Raw genomic sequence first — 18,674 nt, forward strand, 5'->3', positions numbered from 1 at the left:
TTGCGGTGTCACAACACAGGAAGTGTGGAAGCACACTTCAGAGATTCGTCGTGACCCCATTGCAGGGTGTTATCTGGAAAGCGCCCAGGATAAGAAAGCCTAAGCATTTCAGAGGCTTCATAACAAACAAATGATGGTAGTGGAAATATAGGTGAAGTGAACAAACCTAGGTAACCTTAAAGGTGAAAACATCTGGAGATAAACTTAATAGACACAGCAGAATAAGACCAAAAATGCCACAGGTCATGTGTGATCTGTGGAGGTGGGATACAGTAAGGTGAAGTGTGCCATTAAGCCGATTTCGACTCCTGGCCCTGTGGTTTTCTTTGGTAGAACACAGGAGGAGTTTACCATTGCCTCCTCCCGCACAGTAAGAGATGATGCCTTTTAGCATCTTCCTGTATCGCTGCTGCCCTATATAGTACCAGCGGGGGATACAGTACCAGTTCCTTATTATTTTCTACATATGTTAGATATTACTGGCCTGGGGCAGTGTATTATCTGGGGCTGTTGTAGCTCAGTGGTAGAGCATCTGCTTTGCATGCAGAACAGGTCCCAGGTTTTCAATCCATGGCATCTCCAGATCAGGCTGGGAGAGATTCTTGCCAGGAACCTTGGAGACCTGTTGCTCTTTAGTAAAAACAGTAGTGAGCTAGATGGACGAATGGTCCGACTCAATACAAGGCAGCTTCGTATTTGGCAGTGTTCTGCGCAAATACAAATCCATGGGCAGAACACGATGCTGGTGCATCTTATACAGGAGAGTTTTATAGTTGAGTGGGTGTGTGCTTTGGCTTGTTTTGGAGTGTAACACTTCTTGTTTTGGAGTGTAGCACCCCTGCTAACTTGGCAAAGAGGCACCTTTTAGCGTGGTGATTCTATTTAGCAGGGGGAGAGTAACTGGCCTTATCCACCCCCAGCACAGTACCTCCAGTGACTGTTGCTGGTGTCTATCTTGTGTTTCTTTTAGATTGTGAGCCCTTTGGGGACAGGGATCCATCTTATTCATTTATTATTTTTCTGTGTAAACCGCCCTGAGCCATTTTTGGAAGGGCAGTATAGAAATCGAATTAATTAAATAATAATAATAAGAAGAAGCACCTCAACACCATAGGGGCCACAGAAATCACCATCAGCCAATTACAAAAAGCAACTTTACTGGGAACAGCCTATATTCTGCGACGATATCTATAACAACATTGACAATAAAACTCAAATATCCCAGGTCCTTGGGAAGGACTCGATGTCTGTATAAAACAAACCAGTCAATAACACCTGCCTGACTGTGTAAATAAATAAATAAATAAATAATAGTAAATAAGGAACTATTAGTTCCTTATTTACAAGGGTTGCTTAGTAGCATCACATCACATGTCAATGCATTTTGCGCAAAAGCAGCACTTTGGGACAGGCTGAATCGTTCATAGCGGACAGTCTTTCAATGATGATATACATATGTATTAAGTCAAAGGCTGTTTGCGGGGGGTGATGGGGCGGTGAACGCTCCTCCTATGAAAACTTAATTACTTATGCAAGCTGCGCTCATACAGCTCTTTATCTCTATGTCGAATAAGTAAATAGCAACTAGGCGGAGCCAACTTCAACACCCTGGCCAGGCTCAGGGAGGAGCAACAGTAGACGGCATCGGGGACCCTGACGAGCAAATCCTTTCCTCCCACCCTTCAGTTGTCCCGGCTAATCACTTCTGCGCGACCGTCATTTAGATCACTACGCCTGTCATTAAAAAGCCGGTCTCATAATTGACCTTCTCAAGATGGCGGGCTATTCCCGGCGGCAACCAGCAGCAATAAGGGAGGTAGACCAGCCCTCCGTAACATGGCAGCGGGAAGCAAGGCTCTTTGCCTCTACCAAGATGGCGATAGTGCTTCCCAGCTGAAAGGTAGCACTTCCGGCTTTTGCTTGTCGGGACGCTAACGATGGCCGCAGCGGGGCTGTCAGACGCAGAGCTGCGGGCGGAACTGCTGGCCCTGGGATACCAGCCGGGACCCATCACTGATTCCACCCGCAAGCTTTATGCCAAGAAGCTCACCCGCCTGCGGGCTGAGGTGGCTGCTGGTCTGAGGAGCCGCGATAGCTCCCGGGCACACCCCCAGGCCCCGAGCGGCTCCCCGAGGCCCAAGGCGGTCGCTAGGGTCAGCCCCAGGGGGACTCCTCGGGCCCGCGTCCTGGTTAGGAGGGAAAGTGAGGATGAGGATGGCGAGGAAGAAGAGGAGGGGGCTGACTACGAGCCGCCTCGCAGGAAAGCGGAGACGGAGAGTCGGGGGCTGGCGCAGAGAAATCACTGGGGGGCGGAGAGTGGGCCGACCCCCCCTGGGAGGACCCCGTGGACGGCAGGCGAGAGGGCGACACCCAGCAGCAACTCCTGGTGGGGAGGTAGTGGATTAGCCTCCCGGAGGACCCTGTTGGAGACGGGAGGAGGGGTGACATCCACCTGTCGGAGGGACGAAGCGACTGACCGGTTAACTTCCAGCACCCACTGGGGGGCAGCAGCATCCCCAGGAGGAAGCCCGGGGTTAAGCTCTAGCAAGTGGTGGGAGAGGGGGCAGAGCACGACCCCCAGCACTTCCTGGGAATCGAGAGCAGGAGGAAGAGGGGCGGGCTTCAGTCATAGGTCCTATTTAGAAAGGGAAAGCGGGGTGACGCCCAGCTCCTATTTAGGATCAGGCACACGAGGGGGTGAAGAGGGGTTAACCTACAGGACTCCATGGAGAGCAGAGAAAGAGTCCGAGCTAACTCCCAGAACTTCCAAATCCCTGTGGGGGACAGGAACAGCAAGAGGGTTAGGTCACAGTACCCGCTGGGATGGGACACGCCAAGATACAGGTGTGAAATCCCAAGCTCAGTGGAGAGGAAGGAAGGGTCTAGAATTCTATCTTTCATGGTTCCTGTGGCTGGCAACCTTAGGGCTCTTGGTGGTTTTCCTGGGCATCCTTTGGGTGAAGATGATGGGACCTGCCCGGCTGGAAGGGGAAGAGAACTGTATGTTTAGGATTTAATCCTCTCTTTTTTAGATACTTGTATTCCTTTTCTTTTTCAGCCTCAATCCCATTACTACGTTCTCCTTTCTGATAGGCTCATAATAGTTCTGGTATTCTCCTTGTTGCTGATGAGAAAACAGTTCATGGTTTTCTTTTGCAACTGATTTAGGCTTCAGAGCCTTCAGAGTCAGTGGATGTGTGTAAAAAAATAAAAATAAAAATAGATGAGAATATCTTCTGATCATCAGTATAGAATGGTTCTTCTATTTAATGGTTCTTCTATTTAATTAAGGATGTATATTATAAAACAAAAACAAAACACAACCATATTACTACTGAAATACAATCCTCCCCATCTCTGACAGTTTTTTAAAAGCATTTGAAAATTCACCTCTTCACCCAAGCTTTTTCAGCTTTTAAAAAGTTTTAATCTGTGTTTGATTTTTAGATTGTCTAAATTGTTTTAAGATTTTTGTGTATGTTTTAACTTGTTTTATGTTATTGTTAACCACCCAGAGGTGAATGTTTGGGGCAGTGTACAAATTTGACTGATAAATAAATAAATATTATGTCTTGCATGTCTAAATAGCAACTTTGAAATCTGTACCATGATCTGCAGACCAAAGAGATTAGACAGACAAGGGGGTTGTCTGATAATTTAATAAGAACAAATTAATTCTCCTGCTTGTTCAAATACCCTGAAAATCTGCCATCTGATTTCAAAAAGGCAAGGAGTAGATCCTAAAGTGTTGTGTTTCTGAAAGTGTATCTTGGATGTTTGCTTTATTGTCTCGGACACACATTTCACAGTAATGTAATGTGCAGGTAGCTAATCCTTATTTCTTCTCATTCATAGTTAAACAATTGCCCATGGATTGTGCAGAAAAAACAGATGATGTGAGTTTTAATTCTTCTTGGAGTCTTTAGTGTTAAATTAAATGCTTAAGCATGGCATATATGTCATTTATTATCAGTGTTGCCATAGAAGTGTTGTTTTCTGAGAGAAATTTAATGATTTATTGATGTGGAATTAATAGATTTTTTTAATACTATACAAAGAATAATAAAAGTCAAACCATCTAAACCTGCTGCTGCAGAAATATTATTTAGTTCATTGCAATTCAAGTGAGAGTTGATTTGTGACATATATCTTCTACAAAGGTGCTTTTCAATAAACTCAGCTACAGCTAGCAACCACCAATTTCTCTTGATATGTGTATGAAATTTGGACTTGTTCCATAATACATTATTGGTAAGAAGTCTTGGTATAGCATGTGAACTTAAAATGATATAGCTCTTTGATGTTGACATGTTTGCTGTTTCTATGAAATCTGTTTATCCATCATACAAGGAATAAAAGAATTTGAGTTCCAAGGGTTGGACATTCTGGTGTTTTCCAGAATTCTGCAGGAGGACCTCGATAATCGTGAGGGTTCCATTCCTGGCTGCAAACGCAGATACAGGAACCGTGAATATCGAGTCATTAGGGGCTATGGGATCGTGGGGTTTAGGTTTCCGGTCATTGGGAAAATCATTTAACATTACTGAAAATCAGCCATTTTTGGAGGAAATGTGGAGGGAAGCTCCCTACCATGCTTTGCTGCACCCTCTGAGTCGCACTATGCCCCAGAAAGCCCCCAAATCAGCCAAAAATTCCCAGTTTTTTCTTTTCTTTTTAAAAATGGAGCCATTTTGAGGCTCTGAAACAGAAAATGGCAGCCAGAAATTACCTCTGTGGTCATTTCTGGCCATCTCTGACCTGCAGATATGTGAGGCTGACTTGGGTTTTTTCTTTATTTTCCCCCCACGTATGCCAAGGTTGAGTATCTTTTACTCGACTACTGATACTCGAATCCACAGATATCGAGGCCCTCCTGTATAGCATTTGCTCTCAAAATTCCAACATCCAATGTTTAATGGAATCCACAAGAAGTGATCTCTCCTTCCCCACTGCCCCCCCCCAATTGGTGAGATCTTTGCTAAACTGGGTGCCATAAAGGGGAACAATACCCATTGAGTTTATTCCTCTGAACATAGGAAACTGCCATATACTGAGTCAGATCATTGGTCTATCTAGCTCAGTATTGTCTTCACAGACTGGCAGCGGCTTCTCCAAGGTTGCAGGCAGGCGGAATCTCTCTCAGCCCTGTCTTGGAGATGCCAGGGAGGGAACTTGAAACCTTCTGCTCTTCTCAGAGCAGCTTCATCCCCTGAGGGGAATATCTTGCAGTGCTCACACATCAAGTCTCCCATTCATATGCAACCAGGGCAGACCCTGCTTAGCTATGGGGACAAGTCATGCTTGCTACCACAAGACCAGCTCTCCTCTCCTCTGGCCACCATAGAAAATTATACAGCAATTTAGCAGTGACATTTGTTTAAAAAAAAAAAAACCTTAGGAAGTGAAGAGATGTAGCATGATTCCCTCCTTAATTTCATTAGTTAAAGTGGAACAGATGGGATGCTATGTTTAATTTCTTGAGGCTGGTTGAATTAGTCTACTATTGACTAACTTTTTCTTTGACTTTTCAGTACTGTCAGGAAAAACAAGAAGAGATTGTAATAACTGTACTATATGAGTTATACAATTACCTTGCAATTCAAGCTGGTGAGTTGTGATTTATTTATTATTTAATACAGATCACTTCTGAATCTTCTGTAAAAATGTGGTTCCCTATCAGTTGTGTATCTTCAACCTAAATTTCAGCTTAGGACATTGTGGGAAACTGACTTGTTTCCCTGCAGAGAACGCAGGAAAAATAGCCTCTCTGAATCTCAACACATGCTTGTTAACTGCTGAAGCTGCTTTTCTGTTTAAATGTTAAAATTCAGATTGAAAATTAGGTTGCCTCATCAACATGTCAAGGAAACATCAAAGCTGCCTTGACAGTGTTTAGACTTGAAACCCCAGCTACTTCAACATGGTTTCGGGACTATCCAAAGGTACACTTGGGACCACACTGTATGTTGGAAAAAGTGTCCCTTGCTTTAGGCAGGAAAGCCAGTAGTCCTTTCTCAGGCCTATAGTGCTTACTGATGAGGTGAATATGGGATGTGACTGCCTTATATAATCCTGTGTACTGTATAGTAACTATAGATTTTATTAAGTTATAAAATAATTTGATTCTATATTCTGCATAAGCCTTTGTCTAGTCCTAAAGGTGATTTAAAAGGGAACTTGGCTCAATGCTTTCAAGGTATTTGGCAAGTTCCCTAATTGCCCAAGGTTTATATTTTGAGTTATTTCCATGTAGGTAACTCTTTTCTTCCCTTCTCCCTTCTCTTCCCTTCTCATGCACAGGCAGCTTTGAATGTGGAAACCCGCAAAATCTACAAAATAAATGCATTCCAGTTCATGAAGCAAGGGAGTATATAGAGGTAAGCAATGTATACTGTGTATCTTTTATGATTTTGTATCTTTTATAATACTCAGAGGCGTAACTATAGGGGGGGCAGGGGGGGCACGTGCCCCGGGCGCCATCTTTTCTGGTCACGTGAGGGGCGCCGCCATGACAAAAAATATTTATTTATTTATTTTTATTTTTTGTTAATACAAATGTTTCCTGCTCAGTGCAGCAGCGCTGCAGCAGTCAAGGGAGCGCGTCGGCGCCCCCTCCCCCATGAGCGGTCCCTTCCGCGCCTCCCGCGGCCCCCCCCATTGCTTTGCTGGCGCCTGGCGGCCAGTCAGTGGCCTGGCTTGGCGGTGGCGGCAGGCGCTTGTGAGGAAAAACCTAAGTATAATGTAGTATGTTGGGGGGCGGGGGGGCATGGGGGGGCGCCATTTCAGTGCTTGCCCCAGGCGCCGTTTTCCCTAGTTACGCCTCTGATAATACTTGTTCATGTCTAATATCTATTGTCTTAAAACAACTCTCCATCCATTGACTCTTCCCTTCAGTAATTCTGTTTGGGGTTTTTTTCCAGCAGTTACTTCACCTCACATTTTTTCTCTTTGTTTGTTTATTTCTTTGAGAAGCCTCACTATTGTAGCTGCTTAGACTAGCAGTTTCTTTGTGCTTCAGAGACTTCAGAGATCTCTTGTGTTTGGTGTTAGTACCATTAAAATTTCTCTATGCCTCACAAGGCAGTATAAAACTGATTGCTTTCCCTCTACTGTTCTGCCTCCTTATTGAAAAAGATTTTGAAGGTAGTGCTATGTTTGTACATCACAATCTTCTTTTATGGTGTGTGTTTCTTCATTATCAATGATACCTATAAAACAATTAGGCAATGCCTCTTGGATCTTTCCTCAGTTTCACAACTACATGTTATTTACTTACAAAGTTCCCATTTTTCTGCTCAGACATTTAAAGCAGCTTTTAAAACTTTTTTAAAAAATGAGCAGCATCCAAACTAGTTAGGCATTACTAACCACCATTGAAATCAATGAGACAAGTAAGTCATGATTAACTTAGTCTGGATGCTGCCCAATTTAAAATAAAAAATCAACAGCCAGTACAACAACCCACTTAAATAAATGATAGAAAAGCAACAGATCATTTCATTAAAATACAATACCATACCTAAGAACCATTAATTAGTGAACTGATTTGTCCTCTGTGCTGTAAAATAATATTGTGTTGCACAAATATAGCACATTCCTAGCAGTGTTTTTCTACGTAGAGGTACAACATTACTTTTCATCTAATCTTTTATACAGTTTTGCAAAAAGAATGCCAGACGTCTATGTTTTCATAAGTCATGTCACATTTGGATTATTGTAATGTGCTCTATGTGGGGCTGCCCTTGAAAAGTATTCAGAAACTACAGCAGAATGCAGCTGCCAGATTGATCTCTGGGACTGCCCGCAGTGCACATATTACTCCAGTCTTGGGCACTGCACTGGCTGCCAGTCTATTTCCAGGTACAATTCAAGGTGTTGGTTATTATCTTTTAAAGCACTAAACGGCTTGGGCCCCAGGTACCTTAGGGACCCCTTGCTCTCAGCTGAATCTACCCACCTTATTAGATCAGCTGGGAGGGCTGTGCTCTGCACGAGACACCTGCTGAGGCCCGTTTATTGAGTATGCGGGACAGGACCTTCTCATTTATTGTCCTCAGGCTGTGGGGCTTGCTTGCGGATGAGATCCACATGGTTCTCTCTCTTCCAGCCTTCAGGAGGCAAGTGATTTTTATTCAGGCTTTTGGCCAATGAGCTGTGCCTGCTCTTCTTACATTTTTTAGCTTAATTTTGTTCTGTTTTAATGTTTTTATTGAGTGTTATTGTTTTATGTTTTATCTTGTTGTTTACTGCCCTGGGGTCTTAGGATGAAGGATGATATATTAATACAAATAAAATAAATTAGCCTCTCTTTTTTTGTTCCGTATGGAGGAAGGCCAGATTTCTTGGGAGGTGGGCAGGGTGGTATTCTACAGTCATGGCACCCCTACCAAAAAGGCCCTGCGTCTTGTCACCTTTCTGATCTCACAAAGTAACAGAATGGAGGGCAAGGTCCCAACACTACTGTTAAGTACTAGGCAGGCTCATGTGGAAGCAGGCAGTTCTTGCAGTACCCTGGTCCCAAATTGTTTAGGGTTTTGAAAGGTACTACCAGTAGTTTAAATTGAACCCAGAAATAAATAGCCCAATAAAGATTGAGGGGGGTGGGACAGAGTAATATGCTCTGACCTCTGAGTCATAGACAGCAGACTAGCAGCAACACTCTGGACCAATTGACATTTCCAGACTGGCTTTTAAGGCAGCCTTGTGTGGAGAGAACAGTAGTCCAACCAGGAAGTAGTTAGGACATGGACAATTGATACTAGGGCTGTCTTCTTCAGGAAAAGTCACAGCTGGCAAGCCAGCCAAAGCTGGTAAATGACCACCACCATAACCTATGTATCAAGGGAAATGCTGGGTCAAGGAGTCCCTCGGTCACATTAAAACAGTTGTTGTACAATTGTATGCATGTACACTCAGAAGGAAGAGCCACAGTGTTAAATACTTGCAGCCTAATAAGATATCTGCAGACCTTGTACAGTAGTTAGTCCCTCAGGGGCACAGCCTGAAGGGCCTTGAGGCAGCAGCTCTGCCGTGTCTGGTTGAAGCCCTGGCTTGAGTTCCATGGAGGAAAAGAGGAGATACATGAAATAAATAAAACAAGAAGAGGAAAAGGAATGCATTTACATTTTCCCCCCTCACTAACAGGAATTAAAAACTAATGTCCTGTTTCATTCCTTCCAGAATGCAACTGGTAAATCTGCAGAAATGTTTGGGGATGCTTTGCAATGGTTACTGGACAGTCACAAAGAATCTGGAATATGGTGAGTGAATAAGAACAATCCATGTTGAACTCACAAATCTCTACATATGCTCCCATCCCTTAAGATCTGGTGGAGAGGGTTTACTCTGAGTTTGTCAGTGAAAGAAGGGAAGCTGCCAGGAAAACGAAGAGGGTAAGGCTCATTCCTGAGGTCATCCTAAACTTGACACTGCACAATATTTTTCTTTAGATTAGCATTTTATCTTCTTTGAAGCAGGCCTGCACAACTTGCAACCCACCCAGTTGAAAGCAGCCCACTGGGGGCTGACAAACCATCTGGTTTTTGCTACTAGCCAGGGACTGCAGAAATAGGGGACATAGTGCGGTGAGGCGGTGTTGTCGAAAATGTGGCAGACCAAAATACGTGGTTAGTGGGCTGTGCAGCTTGGCCAAACACAAGTTATGAAGACCTGCCTTACGGTGCTTAGCTGTTACACTATACAAGGTGATCCTTCAGTTTTACTTATCTGTGACAACTACTGTAGTGCGGTGGCTAAGAGACTGAGCAGTGAATCAGGCACTCCCCAATTCTGATCTTCCTTCTACCATCAAATCACTAGGTGACTCGCTGTCTTTCAACCTCTGCCTCGCAAGTGCAACATAGACGTAGTAATACTGATCTGTCTTGCAGGATTGTTGTGATTAGTGTCAATTACCTGGGGACTCCTTCTTAGCTGATGAAAAGATTTTTGATAAAGTAACCTAATCAAATGTGTTAGATTAATGCTTCATTGTAAAGCAAGCTATCAAAAATTGTTTGAAATCTGGCAGGATATATAAATGATTTGAAACACTAGCTAATCTCATGCAGTTTAACATCCTATATATGTATTGACTGGCTGTCATTTTCTCAGCCTGAGAGCTTGTTAGACCATGCAAGGTAAGCAGGGCTTTGGCAGGTCAGAACTGGAAACCTGAGAATCTCTTTGCCAATACCAGAGTGTTGAAATACAGACAGTTCAAAATATGACAGTTTCCCAGCTTGGAGGAAGAGGACACTGCTTTTTCTGGTCTTTCAGATGAAAAGTAAAATGAGTTCCAGTCATCTGAGATATTTGTTAATCATTCTTTGTTTTAAGTGAGTGCTATTTAATACCATGGCACTTTATTGCAAGTGGCAGGAATACAAGTTCAGTTGTGCTGTCCTTGGTTTCATATGTTCTGACTTCAGGAGGAGATTCCCAGAGGTGCTGTTTCACTTGGAGTATTTGTTCCAGTTCTCTTGTGCCCAGAGTAAATGTAGCTTATTCCAGGTGTCCTTTAAGGTCCTTGTGGCTGAAAAACACATTTAAAAATTGGATAGTCTCAATCATATATTCAAGGTATAGCTCACTTGCTGGCTGGCACAAATGGCAAGAATTTTGCTGACTTCTGTTGGTTCTGGATGAATTGGAAATGAGTATTACCTCTTTGTTTCCATCAATGTTTTCACACTTGGAGTTTGTTTGTACAATGGTGGCTGCAGACTATATCTGGAGGGCAAACATCACCCTTTGCAAATCATCTTAAGGTTTTGCTCAGCTCTTTGAAAAATTACAAAGCTTCTCTGAGTGCCTATTATATATTTATAAGGACTTCCTTGCCTGTCTCATCCTTATATTATAGATTACTCTCTTGAACTGTGTGGGAGATATCAAGAGCCACTTGCTGCAGGCAGTAAGCCCATATAAATATATTTTCTAGCTCTAAAATACAGATGTGCTGTTGAAAAGCAAAGTTATTGTGGTGAGCAGGAAAGCATGGATAATAGCAATTAGAAGAGTGTGTGAGTGTGTGTGTGTGTGTGTGTGTGTGTAGTTACTCAGGGGTCAAACCAGATAGTAAGCTACGCTGTATCCACTCATCTCAGTTGTTTCTCGATGCTTAAAATTACTTATTTGTGTAATTTTAATCCTGTAGAGATAGAACTTCAAGTGTACAAAAGTCAGTGTTGAAGTTCCCATAGGCCTCAGAAGAGTGAGAGAGTAATTCATTAAGCATGCAGTTTTGCCTAATTCAAACTTGTACATCTGGAAAATAACTAGTAGAGGCATCTTCACAATATATTTGAACAGGTTTTAAAGCTTTTTTGCCATTAAGGCTCCTAAACAAGAACCTGGGAATCGGTGTTTGAACATGCTAAGTCCCTTTACAGATGTCCCAACACACTCCTAACACTACGATTTCTGGAGTTCATTAAGAGAATCCATCGTAGAATGCTGACACACAGTAGATATCTAGGCACCATCCATCATCTTTCACTAAGGCAAAATCCTTCATATTCAAGCTCTAACACTGTTTACCTGTGTATATGGCCATTTTGAAATCGGTGTACAGATCATAAAATTCCAGTCTAGCAGATTCTAACTATTCTGTTATGGAATACAGTTATGGCTAATATCTTGAAGGTGATCCTAAAGGCAGTGTTATGCTTTATGTTCATATAAATTGGCACACCCTGCTGCTTCAGTCCAGTTGCCCAAATCAGATTTCAGAAAGAACGTGTCAGCATTGTTAACTCTATAACTGCTGTGGAATCATGTGGCAGGCCTAAGGCTGTGAACAATAACAAAAACCCCTTCCTCCCCTAAATCTCATTATCTAAAATTCTGCTGTAACCTAATGTTTTTGAAAATATGTTCCTCTTCTCCATTCTTAGTATGTGAAGACTTCACAGCACTAAACACTGTTCCCTAAGGGACATGCTTAGAATTGCTGGTGGGATGGAATTCAGTGCTTTCTAATTAAGATTTTCTCACTGTTACAAGTCATAGCCTGGAAGCACAAATACACTCCCCAGTCTTGTGTTCACCATAATTAAGGGTTTCATCAACACTTGAGCAAATTGATCCTGTTTTGGCAACTCAATATGAAATTCAGAAAGAATGTGCACTGTGCTAAAAAGCTGCTGCAGGCTTTTCAAATAATGTTGTGTGAACTTATTTGACACAGTTCTGATAAAAAGCAGAACCAGCTGTGCTTGGGAGCCCTGCTGTGTATTGTAAGATCTTCTGGAAATTCAGAATGCAGCTAATCCAAGAAAACTGGTGAAGTGTTGTGTGCAGTGTAATGTGCCAGCAGCTGGTTCTGCAGTCAACCATGATTTCCTGGTTAGCAGATGTGTACAATGAGTTGTCTATTAAAAACCCGCAAATGACATAAATTCACTCTCATACATAAGATCATCTGGGCTTCTTAATCCATGCTTGTGGAAAAGAACTAAAAGCATCCTTGAAAATCAGGAAGAATCCTGCAGCAGGATTCTCTAGATTTCCTATAATGAACCTTAGTAAAGACTAAAGTCTCCCAAAGTGCAGCAGTTCCTTCTGTTCTTGCCAGTGCTCAGTTATGAAGTAATCCCTCCCCCCGCCCCTTTGAACTTCTGCACATGGTTTTAGTGGCATTTATGTGCACACCGCTCAGGTCTGTATCAACGCACTTTGCTGTCATGTAAGTACAATGACTGTACCTCTTATGCATAGTTGCATAAGGATTTCCTATCCTCTCCAAAGTCCTGTCCTTCTGTTGATGAGCCAGTTCTGAAATGTTCTAAGGCTGGTACCAAGAACCCCCATCATTTCTAACCAGTGTGATAAAAAAGTGATCTGACTTAAAATAGGTATAATCTTGATTAATATGGACCATCAAAAAATGCTTTTTGCACTGTTCATGGGATCTTTTTGCTTCTTTCCATCAGGTTACAAGGTGACGATCCTCTTGAACCAGTTACCACAGTGGACCAGGTGGTTTGTCTTGAATCTGCCCGTCCCAAGATGAGCTTAGGCTGCCGTTTCCACCGGGCACTAAGCACAGCTATTACAAACCTGTTTATTTTCTTTTGGAGTAAGTTATTATTTACTAGCTGGCCCAGGTGCAAAACATCTGTGCCTCTAGTTCTCCCTTGTTCTTGGCCCTCCTCCCCTCCTCTTCTCTCTTTCCTCCCTCCAATGTTTTTTCTCTTTGGCCTGGCCAGCTGCTTTTTCTGGCTGCCCACCACTTTCTCCCCTTCACCCTGGCCGCCGCTTTTGCTTTCTCCCCCCCGCCCTCACAGCCGCTTCTTTCTCCCACCTGCTTTCTCTCCCCACCTGCCTGCCTGTTCACTGGCCTGACCATTGGTCTGATGTTCCCCACCACCATTGCTTTCCTCTCTCCCTCACCTCGGTTGCGAACTCTTGCAAGAGCTGCCACACATGAGATTAGCGACAGGTACATCCAAGAGGATGGATGGATGTTTGTTTTTGTCTGTGACAGCCAAGTTCCCCAAACAGTCTTGTACAGTCTGTTCTAGATGTGATGTTCTAGAAGGCTAAAGGCGTATGACAATGAGTGAAGTTTCTCAATCATTACCATTCTGGCCTAAGAGCAGGAAGTGGAGGCAGGCTTCTGCATTGTGAATGTGTTGCCTTTCTCGAAAATCAGCCATGCACATGCCCCACAACTTCACACAGTCTTATTCTGGCACAGTCTAGTGGATTCTGTCTTCTCCCTTTAAAATGCACTTTCTTAAGAGTTGCCGTATTCATTATTCTTAGTCCCGCAGTGTCAAGGCATGTAGAAGGTTAAAGCCAGAGGATGAGTGTGCATATTCAATATGGGAGAAGTCCCCTTCAGCAGTGTGAATCTGAATGCTGTAGATGAAAGCAGGAATAAGTAGAAACTACTATCAGTCTGTGTCTATGAAGCCAGTGCGCTGAAGTGGAAGTGGTCTTGGGCTTTGACTGGGGAGGTGAAGAATTAAATTCCCACTCAGCCATGAAGCTTGCCTAGTGACTTTGGGCAAGTAACCAACAGTTATGAGGATAAAAAGAAATAATTTGATTTATCCTGACATGAAATTCTTGGTTGAAAGGGTAGCCTACAAATATGATGACTTGCCTAGTTAATGTAAAATCTCTCATTTAGCTGCATTTGTAGCTCATCCCTTTCCCAAGGGCTTAGAATAGGTAAAAGTCACACAGGCACACATGTGCAGACACACGCTGAAACATAGCAAGCACTAGAAATCCAACCTTAACTACCCAAGCCAGCCTGAATGTGTTTGGTGTTTGTTTGTTCTTAAGTTACCATGATTGCAAAAGGTGATCAAGCTTTAGTAGGTGTCTTAAGAGAAGAAAGTGCCATGGTTGTGGGGCAGCCATGAAGAAACTCATAGCATGACTGGCTAAACCTGATGTGCAGAAAGATCAATCAAGACCGTGCTCTACAAAAGCCTACTTCTGGGACTGCATGTCGGACACATCTACAGATTTCTTAAGTCCTTGACTTGCAAGGGAGTTTGCCTACATTCTCAAGGTTTCATCTTTCACCTCACAGGTTTAGCTTTCCTTTGGGGGATTCTGATTCTACTGAAGTATTATTGGCGGAAAAGGGAAGAGGAGGAGCAAGCCATGTATGAAATGGTGCAGAAAATTATAAGTAAGTGTAATCTGCTGGGTGGAATGTAATTAAAATCCTGTTTCCTAGAACTGCATGTCTTTCTGACTGAATTATTCCCTCAATAGCTGCCGTCCAGAATCATTACAAAGAGTGGGAACAGAACCTGGAGCGATACCCTTATGTAGGCATCCTTCACATCAGAGACACACTCATCCCACCACAGGAGAGGTGAGCTTGTCTTTTGCTTTAAGCAGAGCCATCATGTCATAATGTAGTTATGGAGTCAGTCTTCAGCAATGGCCAGCTTCCTCTGGGAAGCAGCACAAGGAAGCTGCCGTCCCCTCTTGTTGATCATCAGTGTCTGCTACACGTCAGAGCTGTGTTTCTCTGCACACACGGCTATCGTAGCTAAGAACCACTGATAGACCACTCCTTCATCTACCTAATATTTTATCTGTTCTAGTGGTCATCTCAACGTCTGGCCTTCGATTCCCCAAGTTGATTATGCATTGCATGAAGAAATACTTCCTTGTCCTTGAACTGAACCTACTGCAAATCATAAATCCAGTCCTAATGTTTAGAGAGAGAAATAAATGTAAAGTGACACCAAGGTTGGAGTGGAGCCTAAATCTTTTGAACTGTCAAAAGTTGGCTGATGCAGAATTGATGCTAGGTTTTCTGTATCGATATCATAATCACTAAACCGTAATCTTAACCTTGCTTCTTGTTTTCTAGTTTATTGTGAGTACAAAGTTGAAGCATCATAAATGGTCACATTTCAACTATGGACGTGCATGGAGATGGCGGGGGGCAGCTCAGAGGTGTGGGGGGAGATACCTTTAAGGACTGGGGAGGGTACACTTACCTCTCCTCCACCACCACCACCAGCACGTTTCCCCCACTGGCGCTGCAGTTTAAAAGGGTCTGGCGGGGTGGCAGAGTACCTCCCTGTTGCCTCTTCAGACCGGAAATGCCCCATGTGCATATGTCCATAGGGTGCATGTACGCACATGTTGCATGTCACACTTGATCGTGTGCACGTTGGGCATGCAAGTGTGACATGCACGCGTGCCCAACATGCACATGCGTGCCAGGTACGTCTGGTCACTTCCAGTACGAGGAGGCCATGGGGCGGCAGAGAGATATGCTGCCACCCCGCTGGACCCCTTTAAACTTCAGCGTAGGTGGGGGCAATTGGGGAGGGGTTCACCCTCCCAATCCTTAAAGGTATCCCCCCCCCTTTGAACCGGTTGTACCGTCGGTCTTTCAACAGGTGGTAAAAGGAACAGATGAACTGTGCTCTTCTTGGTCTCATTATAATTGGATTCAGAGCTAAAAGCAGAGTGGTTTTAAAACCCAGCCCCTGTCCAACTTCAGAAGCATTGGCTATGTGTTCTGTGCAAGTCTTGCTGCAGCATCTGCAACCAGGGTTCAGGGTTCCTGCTCTCTCTGAGCTTCCTTTTGCTGCATCTAGGCCATTCTGTATGTGTGTGCGTTGTGCCCTAACCAAACCCAAATCAGCCCTTGTCTGCACTGGGCTTTTATTTCCTTTGTTCTGCCTTGGAGGTCATGACTCAGTTAGACATTGCTACATGTACACATGTTCAGTCCAAGTTACTTTACTCTTCCCCACCACCACCTCTTTCCTTCCCAGGAAAAAAATGAAGCGGGTTTGGGACCGAGCAGTGGATTTCCTAGCTTCAAACGAGTCACGGATTCAAACTGAATCGCACAGGGTAGCAGGAGAGGACATGCTGGTGTGGCGTTGGACTCGGACTTCCTACCTTTCGGATTCAGAGCGCTAGTCCCAAGCAGAGACCAAGCCAATGTTTCAGCACTGTGCGCGGCAACGTTCCCCCTTCTAGCTAGCGGAGGGGATCCTGTCATCTCTACTCAGGTGCACTCCTGACAACATTATTCGTGTGTTTTGAAAGAGAATTATTCTTCAGGGCAATCATTTGTTTGTAAGGAATAGAAATGTGATATGCAGATGTACACCAAAGCTATCTTTCTGGTATATGTTTGATTGCCATGATACAACCCTTAACAAGAAAATCACTTGCCTAATTGAAAGATGCCGTGGATTGTTTTGCCCTGGTGTTATAGCAGACTATATCTGACCTTCCACTTGGAACATGTCAGTGTTAAACCACTATGGTACTTTAAACAGAAAAAAAAAACTGGTGTTCATTACAGAAGAGGCCTGGATTTGGCAATGAAGTGTGTAGGATGCATTTATACTTGCCAGCAGACCAATTATCGCCTACTGGCATTGCTTATCAGGTGATGGGTGGGGCTGAGAGGGCAAGTTCAGGTGCCTCTGGAGACAAGTTGGGAATATGCGGGAGGGGCATCTAGCAATCTGCAGTCTTTTTTCCTTAGGGGATGGTGGGATAATGTTGGCTCCAGGAACATAACAGAGCATGTTCTTATAAAAACCATAGCAAGCCTACAGTAAGGACTTCTGTGTGTTTAAAAAAATGGCTTGGTGGAGAACTCTTAAAAAGCAACTACCATACTCTGTTTCTAATGCAGTTTGTGTGTTCTACTAGATTACCTGTGTTCCATTGTAACAGGGATTCCCAGATGTTGTTGACTACAACTCCCATCATCCCCAGCTGCAATGGCCTTTGGCTGAGAGTTGTGGTCAGCATCTGGGAATCCCTGTTACAGGGGACACTAGTGCCTACAGTGTTTGATAGAAAAGAATTATCATGGAGATCAAGTGTTTAGGCAACATTGCAATGAGCAGAAAGCTGTTCTGCAGCAATAAAATAACACATTTTGTGCTCATACCACCCTGGTTTCCCCAGACTGCAAGTTTTATGTCAGTTTTCTCTGAGGGGGAGAAATTGCAACAAACTGCCATGCACCTCTGCCATAGCATCATAAAGTCTGGGGCACTTGCATGATGACGTCTTCCTGTTGCCGCTTCTGCCCATGGTGAACTTAGCTTTCTATCCAGTGGATGCACTCTCTGTACTCTGCATATGAATTCACAACAGTGTGTGCATATATGAGCCTCTTGAGGCAAATTTGGTTAAGGTTTTATGTTACCTTTTGTCACACATAAGCTTTGAACTGACATATTAATGTATTTTCATGTGCTGGTGGTCCAAACTTGAAGTTTGCCCTTCTGCTCCCCCTGCTGGCCACATTGAAAAGTTGAAGGATTGGAGTTTTCACTTAGGTGTCCTTTGTATGGAGGCTGTCTCAGGGCACACAGCAATTCATTATGTGCCTCCTGCTGATTCATCCACTGAAATCAGTGCAAAGAAAAGCGGTCTCCAAAAACAAAGCACCAGGAGGTCTTATTGGTTAAGTAGAAGAAAATCCTGCATTCAGTTGAGTTCTATCCCTACATGTTGCCATCTGTAGCATAGGCAGTGTTTTAGAGCAAAAAAAGACATTTAACAGATGTTTTCATGACATTAGCCATCTTTATATATGCACACACACACCCTGATTAAAGCTAATAATCAAACAAAGATAAAATGATGCTTTCAATGTGTTTTTAATTTCTGCTGATGTTTGCAAAAACTTCCACAGTGCCTGCCTTCTTAGGGCTTTAAAAACATTGTGGGTATTTTTTACCATCTAACTCTCAAGAGGAAATGACAAGCACTATTTTGTACAGTTGATTAAACTGTTCATTTATTTTTTATGTAGATGGGCTGGTGCTATTTATTATACACTTGTCTTTGTACATTTTATCTTGCAAAATAAAAATTTGTTACAAATGAGAGTGGCTAATAATTGCTACCCTCTTTCTCTTCTCTATGGCGAACACAATGAGACCATTCACACAATCAAAAAAACATGTTCTACCAAGGTTTGGGAGCTGCGTGTGCTAGGGATGTGCAAACAGGTTCGGTTCCGAACCGGTTCGGTCCAAAGGCTCGGGGTAGAGCCCAACCCTCCCCGGTTCAGCTCAACCCCAGGCCAAACCCCTCCCCCCACCAGTCTTCCAGCCTTCAAAAACCAGCCCATTTGGCTGTTCTTCAGCCCATTTCATTCTCTCCCCCCCCCCCGCGCATTGATCATTTTGAAGGGTCATGCC

The 18,674-nt window shown here is 43.5% G+C and overlaps 1 protein-coding gene across 1 annotated transcript; it reads left to right on the forward strand.

Annotated features, from left to right (window-relative positions):
* The first annotated feature begins 1,908 nt into the window (after positions 1–1,908).
* Positions 1,909–18,357, forward strand: LEMD2 (LEM domain nuclear envelope protein 2). Its single transcript, XM_053248873.1, has 9 exons — positions 1,909–3,000; positions 3,856–3,896; positions 5,532–5,607; positions 6,301–6,377; positions 9,181–9,260; positions 12,936–13,081; positions 14,552–14,653; positions 14,740–14,842; positions 16,269–18,357. Exons 1-9 carry the CDS (start codon positions 1,938–1,940, stop codon positions 16,417–16,419), a joined length of 1,839 nt encoding a protein of 612 aa, XP_053104848.1. The 5' UTR covers positions 1,909–1,937; the 3' UTR covers positions 16,420–18,357.
* The last annotated feature ends 317 nt before the right edge of the window (positions 18,358–18,674 follow it).

Source organism: Hemicordylus capensis, chromosome 4 (assembly GCF_027244095.1).
Source record: "Hemicordylus capensis ecotype Gifberg chromosome 4, rHemCap1.1.pri, whole genome shotgun sequence".
In the NCBI taxonomy this organism is placed as follows: Eukaryota; Metazoa; Chordata; class Lepidosauria; order Squamata; family Cordylidae; genus Hemicordylus; species Hemicordylus capensis.